Below are 13811 nucleotides of genomic sequence, written 5' to 3' on the forward strand. Positions count from 1 at the left end.
TTTCAAATAAACCCATTTTAAATGGAAATAAAACATACATACATAAAAGAAAAACACAGTAAGCATAAGCATATAGGTTAGTGAATTGTCACAAAGCAAATACGCCCAGGTAACCACCATTCATATCAGGAAATGGAATATCACCAGCACCTCAGAAGCTCCTTCATGCCTTCTATCTACCTCCTCCTCCCCAAAGTAAGCCACCATCTTGACTTCATACACCATTATTTAGCTTGCCTATTTTTGAATTTATAAGTGGAATTTATAAGTGGAATCATATGGTATATATTCTTTTGTATTTGGCTTCTTTTACTAACCATTATGTCTATGATATTCATCGATGCTATGTTTAGCAGTACGTCTTTCATTATCACTGCAATATACCAGGAGTTAGCAAACTTTTTCTGTAAGAGGCCGGAGAGTAAATATCTTAGGCTTTGAGGACTACACATAGTCTCTGTTGCATACTCTTCTTTTTTTCTTGTTTTTTTCCACATTGCTCTAAAAAAAAAATTCTTATGTCTTAGCCACAGGTTGGATTTGGTCCATGAGCCAAGTTTGCTAATCCCTGCTATATACCATTTGTATTATTTGCTGTGTAACAAATTGCCCCAATAAACATTTACTATCGCTCATGGTTTCTGTGGGTCAGGAATTTAGGAGTGGCTTAGCTGGATGGTTCTGGCTCAAGATTCTCCACGAGTTTGTACATAAGATGTTGGCTGTGGCTGCAGTCATCTGAAGGCTTGACTGGCTTCCCCTGAGAGTGACTGATCCAAGAGAGCAAGTTGGAGATAGAAATGTCTTTTATGATATATCTTTGTGAGTCACACACCACCAGTTGACACAGACTAACCCTGTACAGTGTAGGAGGATATTATGCAAAGGCAAGAACACCAGCGGGGGGGGGGGGGCATTGGGACCATCTTCAAGGTTGACTGCTCTATCACTGCGTGAATATACTGCATTTTTTCATCCATTTCTTGTTGATAGACATTTGGGTTGTTTCCCATTTGGGGCTTTTATGAATAACACTGATAAGAACATTTTTGCTCATGTTTATTGATGAACACATATATGTTGGCTATTCCTAATGATTTCTGTGATTGCAGTTGGCTGGCTGTTTTTCTGATGTTCTTATTTGGCTTTAAAATATTTCTTTGGCTAATTTGAGGACAGTGTTAAATTATGGTAATATCTAATATAATCTCTGAAACAGTATATGCAATGCCTGATATTATTTTTTTTGTCATTGGCTTGATCTAGGCTACTTGGGTATCTGTAAAATTAGTAACCAGAATATACTCTATTGTTTTATTCCTTTCCTGTGGTTTATTCTTTTAAAGGAGGAAAAAGTCAACCATAAAAATGTGACAAAAAATAAAGCACTGTCAATACCATTCAGCTGCTGTGGGTAAGGAAAATCAAGAAAGGATGTAAGATAATAAAGAGGAACAACTTATATTCACTGTATATTTGCATTCAAATCGGGGAGGTGAAGAACAAAAGAGAAGGTGAATAACAGCTGTTGTATTTCTCAGTTTGTCAAATATAAAAGCATTTAAAAATGTTTTCAATGTTCATGCCCGTGTCCAAATGGGATACACTGCAGTGGCTGTTTAGTTTCTAACTGCAAATAAGTTTATTTTTATTTTTTTCCCTAGTTGCAAGTAAGTTTAAATGTGTACATAAAAATTGGTAAGACAGATATTTAGCACTGCTAATAGTAGCAAATTTTCTTGCATTACACAGAATACACATATAACAGGGGATTGAGAAAAAAGCATAAATTGTAATTCAGCAAAGACAATAATACAAATCAGCAATTAATAGACTACGCTAGGTCCTACAGCAGAAGGACACCATGTGGGTTGAAAGTTGTATGAAAGTTGTAGTAATGGCCGGCCAGCCTCTGGCACTTCCACTGTTTTCTAAAGCACTTTATCAGGGAAGTAGCATATGCTATAGACCCGGGTCACGCATTTTCCTTGGTCCCTGCACATCCATGCCAATTAAAACAGTTTGCCTTAACCTGGAAGGAACCGTTGATTTTCATTGACTGGGTTGATTAGGGGATATATAAGGTACTCTACAATTTTCCACAAGCCTATTCACAGGTAACTTGGTCTTCCAGAAGTAAAAATTTAGTTAGCCCACTAATATAATGTCATGATAATCATGCAATATCAGTGAAAATGGTTTCACTTAAAGTCACTTGGGATCTTATAGGTAGTGAAGTTTCCTTAGATTTATAGGTAGACGGGGAAAGCCCACCAAGCCCAGTGATAGTTGATTATCCAGAACAGAATTTTAGCTCAACTTTAAATTAGTTCAACCTAAAAAAACGACAATATTAGTGTAAATTACTAACGTGGAGAGACCTGGGGAAATCTATCAGAGATCAACAATATGAATGAGAATTTCAGACACACAGAGAATCACACAAGAAGGTCTAATTTGGAGACCCAGAAGTAGTGAAAGAAGAGAATGAGGGGTGACAATATAGAACTGATAGCTGAGAACTCCCCAGATGTCAAAAAATATCTAAGAAGCCTAATGAATCCTAAGAAGGATAAATAAAATATCTAAACACAGTGTAAAAAAAATTCAGAATGCCAACAAGAAAGAAAGGATCTTAAAGTCAATGAGGTAAAAAAAAAAATGCTACCTAAAAAGTACAATGATTAGATTGAAAGCAGACTTCTCATTAATAATAAATGCCAGCAGAGTGCACCAAGGGAAATGTGTCAATGTGGACTTTGATCCAGCTAAATTATCATTTAATAACTAGGGAAAATGCAGGACACCAAAGACAGAGACAGACTTTTCAAAGGAGTGAAAGACTGATAGCTGACTTCTCTGTAGAAATAAAAGAGGTCAGAAGGTATTAGAGAAATTTCTTTAATGGGCTGAAAGAAAATAGCTACCAGCTTGGATTTCTAAACCTACTGGAAATATCTTTCAAAAATGAGGGACAAATAAATGTATTATAGACAAACAAAAACTGACAGTATTTGCCACCAGCACATCTTCATTGAGTAAGATTCTAATGAATGTTCTTCAAATAGCGGGAAAATGATCCCATGAGGAAGGACAAGGTATAAGAAGAAATGAAAAGCAAAGAAAGTGGCAAATATGTGGCTAAATCTGAGTAAACAATAATTGCACAGGACAACAACAATAATACATTGTGGGTTTTAAAAAACAAGGCACAAAAAATAAATAAAAAACAAGGCACAATTAAGATATAAGAAAACAATAATGTAAAAGTCAGAAAAACATATGGAATTAAAGAGTCCTAATGTTCTTGTATGATATAGGAAGAAGAGAGAAAGATTAACTTTAGACTTTGGTAAGTGAAGTTGTTCCTGTTATAATTTCTAACATAGCCATTAAAATGTAGAGTGTATAACTTACTTATTAGTAAAGAAGAAAAAATGGAGTTATAAAACTTGTTAATCTGATAAAAAAAGAGAAAAAAGAAACTGAGTAGGACAAACAAAAAACACAAAATAAGATATTAGATTTAAGCCTAAATATATCAGTAATATGACATGTTTAAAGTGATAAAAAAATACTTTCAACAAAGAATTCTATAGCTAGCAAAACTATCCTTCAAACATGAAGTGGAATTAACAAATTTCTGGATGAACAAACACTGAGTATGAGAATGCATCACTAGCAAACCTAGAAAGAAATTCTAAATTATAAAGAAATTCTACAGGAAGTCTTTCAGACTGAAATGAAAGGACTGAAGTCACAGGAAGAACTAAAAAATCCTAAAACAGGTAAAAGTAACTACATAGGTAAATATAAACTGCAGAATAAGTGTTTTTTTGTTTGTCTGTAATCTTTCTTCTTCTGAGAAATGGCATGAAGCAATAATTGGAAATATGTATTGATAAGCATACAATGTCTAAAGTTGTAATTTGTATAACAATAACAACACAAAGGACAGGGAGGTAAGGGAGCTTTGTAAGAGCAAATCTTCTGCATACAACTGAAATTAAGTTAGTGTTATTACAAACTATGTTGTTATAAGTTAAGATGTTAATTGTAATTTCCAGAATAACCACTAAGAAAATGACTTAAGAAACGCACAGTGAATAACAAAGAAATTAAAATGTTAAATTAGAAAAGATCTATTTAATGCAAAATAAAACAGCAACAGAACAAAGAACCAAAAAACCTCTCCAAACTCAAAAGCCAAAAAACACAAAACCATAAGATACATAGGAAACAAATAGCAAAATGGGTGATATAAAGCCTACCTTATCAATAATTACACTAAATGTTGATTAAATACATAAAAGGCAGATATTAGCAAATGAATAAAAAACATGATCCAACTACATGCTGTCTAAAAGAGACATCCTTTAGACTCAAAGATGCAAATGGACTGAGAGTAAAAGATGGGAAAAGATATACTGTACATACAGAGACTAAACAGAGGCTGGTATGGCTATCCAGACCAGCTATCTGATATTATCAGATAGGATAGACTCTGAGGCAAAAATTGTCGTTAAACACAGGAAGGACACAGAAAATTTTATATTGATAAAAGGATCAATCCATCAATAAGATAAAATTATAAACATATATGCACCTAACAGAGATCCCAAATATATGAAACAAAAAATAACAGAATTGAAAGGAGAAATAGATAAGTCAACAATAATAGTATGAGATTTCACCACCCCATAGGACAAGACAAAGATCTACAAGGAAATATGGTGACCAACACTATAAACCAACTAGACCTCACAATCATCTAGAGAACACTCCCTGTAGTAACAGCAGAATAAATGCTCTTTTCAAGTGCACATGAAATGTTCTCTAGGTTAGACCATGTGTGAAGCTATAAAATAAGTCTCCATAAATTTAAAAAGATTGAAATCATACGAAGTATGTTCTCCAACTACAATGTGATGAAATTAAAGATCAAGAATGGAAGGAAATTTGAAAAATTTACAAACATATGGAAATTAAAAAACCACTCCTAAATAACCAATAAGTCAAAGAAGAAATCAGAAGAATAATTAGAAAATACTTTGAGGTGAACAAAAATGAAAACAGAACATACCAAAACTCATGAGACGTAGTGATAGCAGTGTTCAGAGAGAAATTTATAACTGCAAATGCCTACATTAAAAAGAAGAGATCTCAAACCAACAAACCAACCTTTCCCCTTAATAAAGTAGAAAAAGACAAGCAAATTAAACTGAGAACAAACAGAAGAAAGGAAATAATAAAGATAGTAGCAGAGATAAATGAAATAGAAAATAGAGGAAAAAAACGAAAGCTATGAACATGAACAATCGTATGCAAACAAATCAGATAATTCAGATGAAATGGACAAATTCTTTTTTTTAAATTTATTTTATTTTTTTGAGAGACAGACAGAGTTTGAGCAGGGTAAGAACAGAGAGAGAAAGAGGAAAGAGGAAAGAATCCTAAGCAGGCTCCAGGCTGTGAGCTGTCAGCACAGAGCCTGACGCAGGGCTTGAACCCACAGACCATGAGATCGTGACCCGAGCCAAAGTCAGAGGTTTAACTGACTAAGCCACCCAGGCGCTCCAGAAATGGACAAATTCTTAAATGTTCACAAACTACCAAAACTTACTGAAGAAGAAATGGAATATCTGAATAGAGTTATAGCAAATAAATGGAATCAAACAATAATCAAAAAACTTTCAAAGAAAAGCCCAGGACTAGATGATTTCACTGCTGAATTATATCAAATTTTTAAAGAAGAAATAGCACTAATCTTTCTATTTCTGAAAACATAAGGAGAAGGACGTTTCCTGACTCACTTTATGAAGCCAACATCATCACCCTGATCCTAGAACCAAAGACATCGCAAAGAAAGGAAACTATAGACCAATATCCCTTATGAACATAGCTGCAAAAATCCTCAACAAAATACTAGTAAACCAAATCCAGCAGCATATTAAAAGTATTATACTATGGCCAAGTGTGATTTGTTTTTGGAACACAAGAGTAGTTCAACATCTGAAAATCAATCAGTGTCATATACCATATTAATACAATGAAGAGGGGAAATCTCAATAGATGCAGAAAAACCATTTGGCAAAATCCAACACTGTTTCACGCTAAAAATTTTCAATAAACTAGGAGTAGAAGGGAAATTCCTCACTAGGAGTAGAAGGGAAATTCCTCACCCCTAAAGGGAATTTACATAAACTTTACAGCTAACATTATACTTAATGGTGAAAAACTGAAAGCTTTTCTCCAAAGACTAGGAACAAGGGAAGGATGCCTGTTTTGCCACTTCTGTTCAACATTGTCTTGGAAATTCTTGCTAGGGCAATTAAGTAAGAAAAATAAATAAAAGGCATCCAGATTGGAAATGAAGAAATAAAACTATATCTATTCACAGATGATATGATCTTGGACTATTATATTACATTGGATTAAGCAATGGTTTCTTAAATATGCCACCAAAAGCACAAGCAACAAAAGAAAAAAATACATAAGTTGGATTTCATTAAAACTAAAAATTTTCATGCACTGGAGGACATTATCCAGAAGTAAGAAGATAATCCACAGAAAGGGAGAAGTTTGCAAATGATACATCTGATAGGGGTATAGTATCCAGAATATATATAGAACTGCTAAAACTCAGTAATACAAAGACAAACAATCTGATTTAAAAGTGGGTAAAGAACTTAAGTAGAAGTTTCTCTAACGAAGAGATACAAATGGCCAAGAAGCACATAAAAAGATGCTCAACATCATTAGTCATTAGGGAGACGCAAATCAAAACCACAATGAGATTCCACTTTATTTTTTATTTTTTTATTATTTTTAAAATTTTTTTTTTCTTTCAACGTTTATTTATTTTTGGGACAGAGAGAGACAGAGCATGAACGGGGGAGGGGCAGAGAGAGAGGGAGACACAGAATCGGAAACAGGCTCCAGGCTCTGAGCCATCAGCCCAGAGCCCAACGCGGGGCTCGAACTCATGGATCGCGAGATCGTGACCTGGCTGAAGTCGGACGTTTAACCGACTGCGCCACCCAGGCGCCCCGAGATTCCACTTTAATACCCACTAGCATGGCTATAATGAAAAAGATGGACATAACAAGTGGAGGTGAGGGTGTAGAGAAATTGGAACCTTCCTACCCTGCTGGTGGGGATGTAAGATGGTGCGGTCACTTTGGAAAACAGTTAACCTCAAAAAGTTAAACATGGAGTTACTATATAATTGGCCCAGCAATTCCACTCTTAGGTATATGCCCCAAAGAACTGACAACATATGTTCACACAAAGACCCAGGCATAAATGTGTGCAGCAATATTATTCATAATAGCTCAAAAGTGGAAAGAACTCCAATGTCCATCAACGGATGAATGGATAAATAACTATAGTATACCCATACACTAGAATGGTATTTGGCCATAAAAAAGAATGAAGCACTGATATGTGCTACAACATGGATGAACTTTGAAAACCTTAAGGTAAGCGGAAGGAGCCACACATACAAGGCCACATGTATATTTACATGGAATGCCCGGAATAGGCAAATATTTAGATAGAAGGTAGATTAATGGTTCCCAGGGATATAGGGGTAGTGGAGATTCACCTGAAGGAACAAGAGGAGAGAGCAGGAGGTCAAGGGACAGTTTCCTCATGTGGATGTGTGAGGTTAGTAACCGAGTATCAGGGTTCTGAGCACCTCCCCTCTCTCTCCCGCCATTTTTAGCATGTTGTTCCCATATATTTTTTTCTAATAATAATTATGCAGTCATTGTTGATGGAGATGTAACAGATACTATACTAGGCACTTTTTATGGCTTTTCTATTTTTCTTTTTTTTTAGAGAGAGTGAAAGCATGAGCGGGGGGAGGGGCAGAGACAGAGAGAGAGAGAAAGAGAGAGAGAGAGAGAGAGAGAGAGAGAGAGAGAGAGAGAGAGAGACAGAATCCTAAGCAGGCTCCATGCCCAGTGTGGAACCTGATGTTGAGCTCAATCCCACAACCATGAGATCATGATCTAGGCTGAAATCAAGAGTCTGATGCTTAACTGACTGGGCCACCCAGGTGCCCCCTGCTTTTCTAATTTAACTCTTTAATAACTCTATGGAATAGGTATTAGGGTCATTTTTATAGATGAAGAAATGGAGGCTTGAAAGCTTAATAGACTTTTGTCAAACCAAACAGCTTGTTTAGGGGCAAAGCCAGAATTCACATCTCAGTCAATCTGCCTCCAGAGTCTGTGGCATTTCTGCTTCAGTCCTTCAAAAGAAAGGGGTTCATGTGTTATTTTTCTGGAAAAGCAAGGAAGGGGTAAGGTTTGAGACAGTGTCATGCCAGGCAGTCTGTTGTGGAGGCAGAGCGCCCTGAGGGCTAAAGAGGATAGCAGTGCAGCAAAGAGGAAAGAGAAAGAGGAAAGTCCTCTAGCTAGGAAGAGAGAGAGTGCATAAGTTGGTGTGAAACTAACCCAACAGGGCCTAAGATGCAGACAGAGTGACTGTCATTGTGATGTAACACACACACACACACACGCACGAGGAGGACATGTACTTGGACATGGGCCATCCCGTCAGTCTGCACGGGTGATCACTTTGAGTCAATGACATCTACTTACAGAGACACTGGGGGTGGGGACGGTCCCATGTGCCATCTCCCTGGCAGCTGAGCACCGGGGTGCCCAGAAGGTAGAAGCCGTGGTTGCATTGGTAAGACACAGTGGTGCCGTAGCTGAACCTGTGCGGGCCGCTGGCATGGACTTGACGTAGGCTGTTTTCTTGGTGCCCAGGATCGGTGCAGTTGATGACTGTAATGAAAGGGGACAATTAGACACAGAAACCAGGATGCAAAGATTGTCTGATGCTTCTAAACGGGAATTCACATGTCCAAACAGGCATGCATTCCCAGTATGGCAAAATGTCCAGACAAATTGGTAGCACGAAGCCGATCCTGCCTGGGAGGGTGAGCTGGTCCTCAGGCTGCTGTACTTCCTGATCACTGATTTTGATAGCCTGGTTAAGGGATTCATTCTTCCACGTCTTGCTAAACTCGCCTGACTGGAGAAGCCTTCCCACCTCCTCCCAGACTGGTTAACCTCTGCCCTGGCAGTGTTCCTTTGCACGAACCTCTACTGCTGACCTTATCAGCCTAGATGGTGAGTTGTTTGAATACATGAGTCCCCTGAGGGCATGACTCCCTTGTCTCTGGGTGCCCTAACCCTGGTGTAGCAAGGCTGCTGATCGTTGTAGAACAGATGCAGCTGAGCTGACTGCAACAGGGGTTGGTCTTTTTTGGAAAGTGTTTTAACCACTTTTTAAATTTTTATTTATTTATTTATTTATTTATTTATTTATTTATTTAAAGTTTATTTATTTTGAGAGAGAGAGAGACCATGCAGGAGCCGGGGAAGGGCAGGGACAGAATGAGAGAGAGAGAGAGGATCCCAAACAGGCTCTGTGCTGTCAGTGCAGAGCCCTACATGGGGCTTGATCTCAAGAACTGTAAGATCATGACCTGAACTGAAATCAAGAGTTGGACACTTAACCCACTGAGCCACCCAGGCATCCCAGGATAGGTATTTTTAAAAAATCTTTGATAAATTTTTAAAATGTAAGATATTTCTACCTTTGACAAACTTCTCTGAGGCTCAGAGAGGCTGGCGTCACAAAATAAATACATAACATGCATTGATTCTCACTATTTATCGCCATATATCGAATGCCAAGCAGTGTGCTGGGCAGTAAAGATAACACAGAATTTTCAATTGAGAGTAGAATTTCTCCACCTTGGCACTGTGGACATTTTGGCTGCTAATTCTTTGTTGTGGGGGCAGAACTATGTATTGTAGGATGTTCAATAGCATCCTTGGCCTCTACCCAGTAGATGCCAATAGAAACCCTCCAGGTGTGACAATGAAAAATATCTCTAGATATCTGTCCCCTGTTGGGGCAGAGGATGGATAAAATCATCCCCAATTGGGAACTGTTGGTCTAGAGAGAAAAGGACAAACAAGCAATTATTTTGTTTGATAAGTGCTCTGATAGGGGTAGCAGAGAATGTTCTAGAAGCACAAAGCAGTGCATCTAGCCCAGTGTAGGAGGTGGAGCAGGAAAGTCTTCCAAGAAAAGGTGACATTTAAGCTGGTTCTTTTTTTTTTTAATTTTTAAAAACATTTATTCATTTTTTGATAGAGAGAGAGTGTGAGTGGGGAAGGGGCATAGACAGAGGAAGACACAGAATCTGAAGCAAGCTCCAGGCTCTGAACTGACAGCACAGAGCCCGATGCAGGGCTTGAACTCACGTACCGTGAGATCATGACCTGAGCTGAAGTCGGACGCTTAACCGACTGAGCCACCCAGGCGCCCCTAAGCTGGTTCTTGATGGTTGCGTAAAAGTCATCCACACAAAGTGGGACGGAGAAGAACGCATTTGAGGAGACTGTGTGGGAGTGCCCTGGGGACGAGTGAGCACAGGGCACGTGTGAGGAAGAAGTTCAGTGTGGCCAGGGCCCAGTGCAGAGGTGAGGCTGAGGCAGAGGACAGTGCCATTGTAAGGGCATTGGGAAGTCTGGGAAGGCATTTCAAACAGGGAATGGCTTGATCAGATTTGCATTTTAGACTGGCCACTCTGTCAGGGTAGACAATGGGCTGGTGGGAGCAGGACTGGAGGCCATGACTTCTAAGATTTTACCTTAGCCCTCTGATTCCGAGACCGGTCCTGAGTTTGTTACTCTGGGCAGGGGGCTGTGGGGGCAGGAGCTGCAGTTACAGGAGAATTTGTATCTCATGTTGGGGAGATGGAGCACAGCTCTTGATAGGGGATGTGGGATAACAATACCCCAAAGCAACCAAGTTCTAAACTCTTTCCTGCCTGAACAGATGATCGAACGAAGGCCCAACACCAGCTTATGGAAGTTTTCCCTGTGTTTTCTGAGACTTTCTCTCACTCAAAATGGAATCTTAAAATGTTATGAGAGGGATGTTATTTTTAGGGGTAGTTGTGATGCATCTTCATTTATTTGAAAATTTTGGTCCTTTAATATCAGTTACAAATGACTTGTGACACACTGCACAGCCAATCACTGTGCACCCCCACATACTGCAATGAGGAGCCATCCTCCTAGAGACTGTGTCCTCATGACTATAGCAATTCGATCAAGCTCCATGTCAGGGCTGGGGTCGTTCACGTTCTGTCTGCTTTGACACTCCACTCAGATGTCACTGAGTCTGCCAGGCTATTCCTGGTATGAGGCAGCTCCATTTGCCCCTACTATTGTGACCAGCCATGAAATGCTTTAGAAACTATTTCTTTTTTTTTTTTTTTTTTTTTTTTTTTTTTTTTTTTTTTTTTTAAATAATTTTTTTATTTCAACGTTTATTTATTTTTGGGACAGAGAGAGACAGAGCATGAACGGGGGAGGGGCAGAGAGAGAGGGAGACACAGAATCGGAAACAGGCTCCAGGCTCTGAGCCATCAGCCCAGAGCCTGACGCGGGGCTCGAACTCACGGACCGCGAGATCGTGACCTGGCTGAAGTCGGACGCTTAACCGACTGCGCCACCCAGGCGCCCCGAAACTATTTCTTAAGTAGCCCAGATGAGGCCAGAACATCCTGTGCTCAGTCTCTGCTTCTTGGGTTCTTTTCTTCCTCCCTGCTTCATTCCAACCCCTATGCTCTCTGCTTTTTATTTTTCATTCTAAGTTTTCTGATTTTTTCTTTTGTCAAGAATGGGGCTTTATATGATAAGGATGAGTTATTTGTTCTATGAAATGTAAGCAAGAAGACTGCTTTCCATTTCTGTTTTGGAAGTTGCAACTTGTTTGTTTTGCTTATATAACCAATGATGAAATCTTACATGGCTGTATCTGGGGGATGAGAAAGTCCTCATTTATGACCCTTCTTTGCCCTCAGTTTTCCCTATCCGAATCAAAATAACACCAGGACTGAATCCACAGGCCTGTGCTGCGGGGTCACCCCCACAGATGGTAGCGGTACGGGGGGTGAGGTGGGAGAAGAATGGTGACTCACTTCTGCAGGTGGGCAGCGTGTCGCTCCACTGCCCGCTGGCCAGGCACTGGGACCTAGCAGCCCCCTCAGCCATATACCCAGGGTTGCAAACAAACTTAACCACATCGTTGAGGTTAAACTGGTTGCCCTGAGTGAGGCCGTTGATTGGGTTGCCTGGGTGTCCACAGGTAATTGCTGCAACCAAAACAGAAAATAGGTAAGCCCTCCTATTATTCCATACCCCTAAAGTGCATCGTTTTTCTCACCTGGTGTTTCTCATGCCCATGAGTGAAGTTCAGGCCTAAGTCTAACTATAGTCTCTTAGCTGTAAAACCTCTATTTCCTGAAATCAGCATGGGGACATACCTTCTTCCTTGAAGGCACATCTGTAGCTTGGACAACTTGAGAGAAATCACTCTGTGACTCCCCATGAGGCATTAGGCCTGGACTGTAGTTCTGTTGTCCGGGTTGTCAGTCCTGCTCATTTTCTCTGCCTCTATCCCTGTCGTACCCCATGCCCACTCTCCATCACTGGATGCGATGACTACCCCTCAGCGGATTCAGGCCCAACCTACTTCCTGGCTGAGCTTGACAGAGCCAGAGTCAATGCTAACTACACCCGAATGGAGGGATTGCTCCCCATGCCAGACCAGTGGCTCAGCCAAAGCTGTTGTTGAGAGCACAGTCCTTCCCCTCTACTCCTTCCAGATGAAGGGAGTTCAATCCATGTAATTTCTGGCCCTTCTCTGTGCAATTTGGGAAGAATGAGCAGTCATGCTTGGCCCAGTTCTGCCCTCTTCCTCTTGGGACCCGGTGCCTGTGAGTGGCAGTGCTCTCTGCTGCTCCCCTGGAGACAGGCTCTCCCCAACAATGGGGCGGGGGAGGTGTTGTCCTTGCAGCCTTGCCTCTGATGGTGTGAATCCACCCCATTCTGGGTTTGCTTTTTTTTTTTTTTTTTTTTAGCAGACCCCATATGGCTTTTACTTTAAACTATGGCCTCCAACATAGGCTTTATTAGTAATAAAGGTGATATTCTGGAATCCTTGCAGGCCATTTTATTTTGTGATTTGTTCAATTATAGGCAGGGCAGTGGGGGAGAACCCAGTGCTCAAAGGCCTGGCCCCAGAGTGCGAGGGTCACCACTTTGTCCCAGCTTCGTCCTTCCTCCTGGAGCTGGAGTTGATCCCTCCATGCAGTGGCACTGGTCTCTCTGAGGTCTCCTGAAAATAAGTGCCTGCCTCAGAGCCTTGGCACTTGCTTTCCTCTCTGCCAGAACACCCGTTGGCTCCTGCCCTCACATCTTCAGGTCTCCCCTCAAATGTCACCGTTTCAGCGAGGCCATCCCTTATGACCCAATAAACAACCTCCCCAGCACTGCCCAGGCCCCTTGCCTTCTCCACTTTTCTCCACAGTAACAGACATGCTCTACATGCAGCTCTTTGTTTGTTCATTGTTATCTCCCTCCACCTCAAGGTCAGCTCCATGGGGGCAGGTTCTTTGATTTGTTTCTTGTGACATCTTTGGGGTTGGGACCAGTGCCTGACATACAGGAGGAGCTCGATAAATACTTGCTGACTGGAAGACCGGTGAGCACATGGATGCGTGGGTACCAGGGTTTTTGCTTTGCTCCTTCGCCCTTAGTTCTCTGTAGCACCTGCCTGGTACCCTACCTAGTCTCTTCAGACTGAAGTCTCAGTTGATGCTTTTGCCAGCTCTTTCTCTTGGTTCTGGATTTTGAGGCTGAGAAACCACGAGGAATGTTTTCTTACCCCAACAACTGGATCCACGAAGAGCCCACCCCAAACCATGATGG

The 13811-nt window shown here is 40.5% G+C and overlaps 1 protein-coding gene across 1 annotated transcript in view; it reads right to left on the minus strand.

Annotated features, from left to right (window-relative positions):
* The window catches only part of CSMD2 (CUB and Sushi multiple domains 2), a 607194-nt gene that overhangs the window by 41327 nt on the left and 552056 nt on the right, over nt 1-13811 (minus strand). The window contains exons 54-55 of the mRNA XM_030326876.2: nt 12020-12193; nt 8610-8798 (exon numbers count right to left, since the gene is read on the minus strand). Of these exons, the coding sequence (XP_030182736.1) occupies nt 8610-8798; nt 12020-12193 (363 nt within the window). The remainder of the gene's footprint in view (nt 1-8609; nt 8799-12019; nt 12194-13811) is intronic.

Source organism: Lynx canadensis, chromosome C1 (genome assembly GCF_007474595.2).
Source record: "Lynx canadensis isolate LIC74 chromosome C1, mLynCan4.pri.v2, whole genome shotgun sequence".
Lineage (NCBI taxonomy): Eukaryota > Metazoa > Chordata > Mammalia > Carnivora > Felidae > Lynx > Lynx canadensis.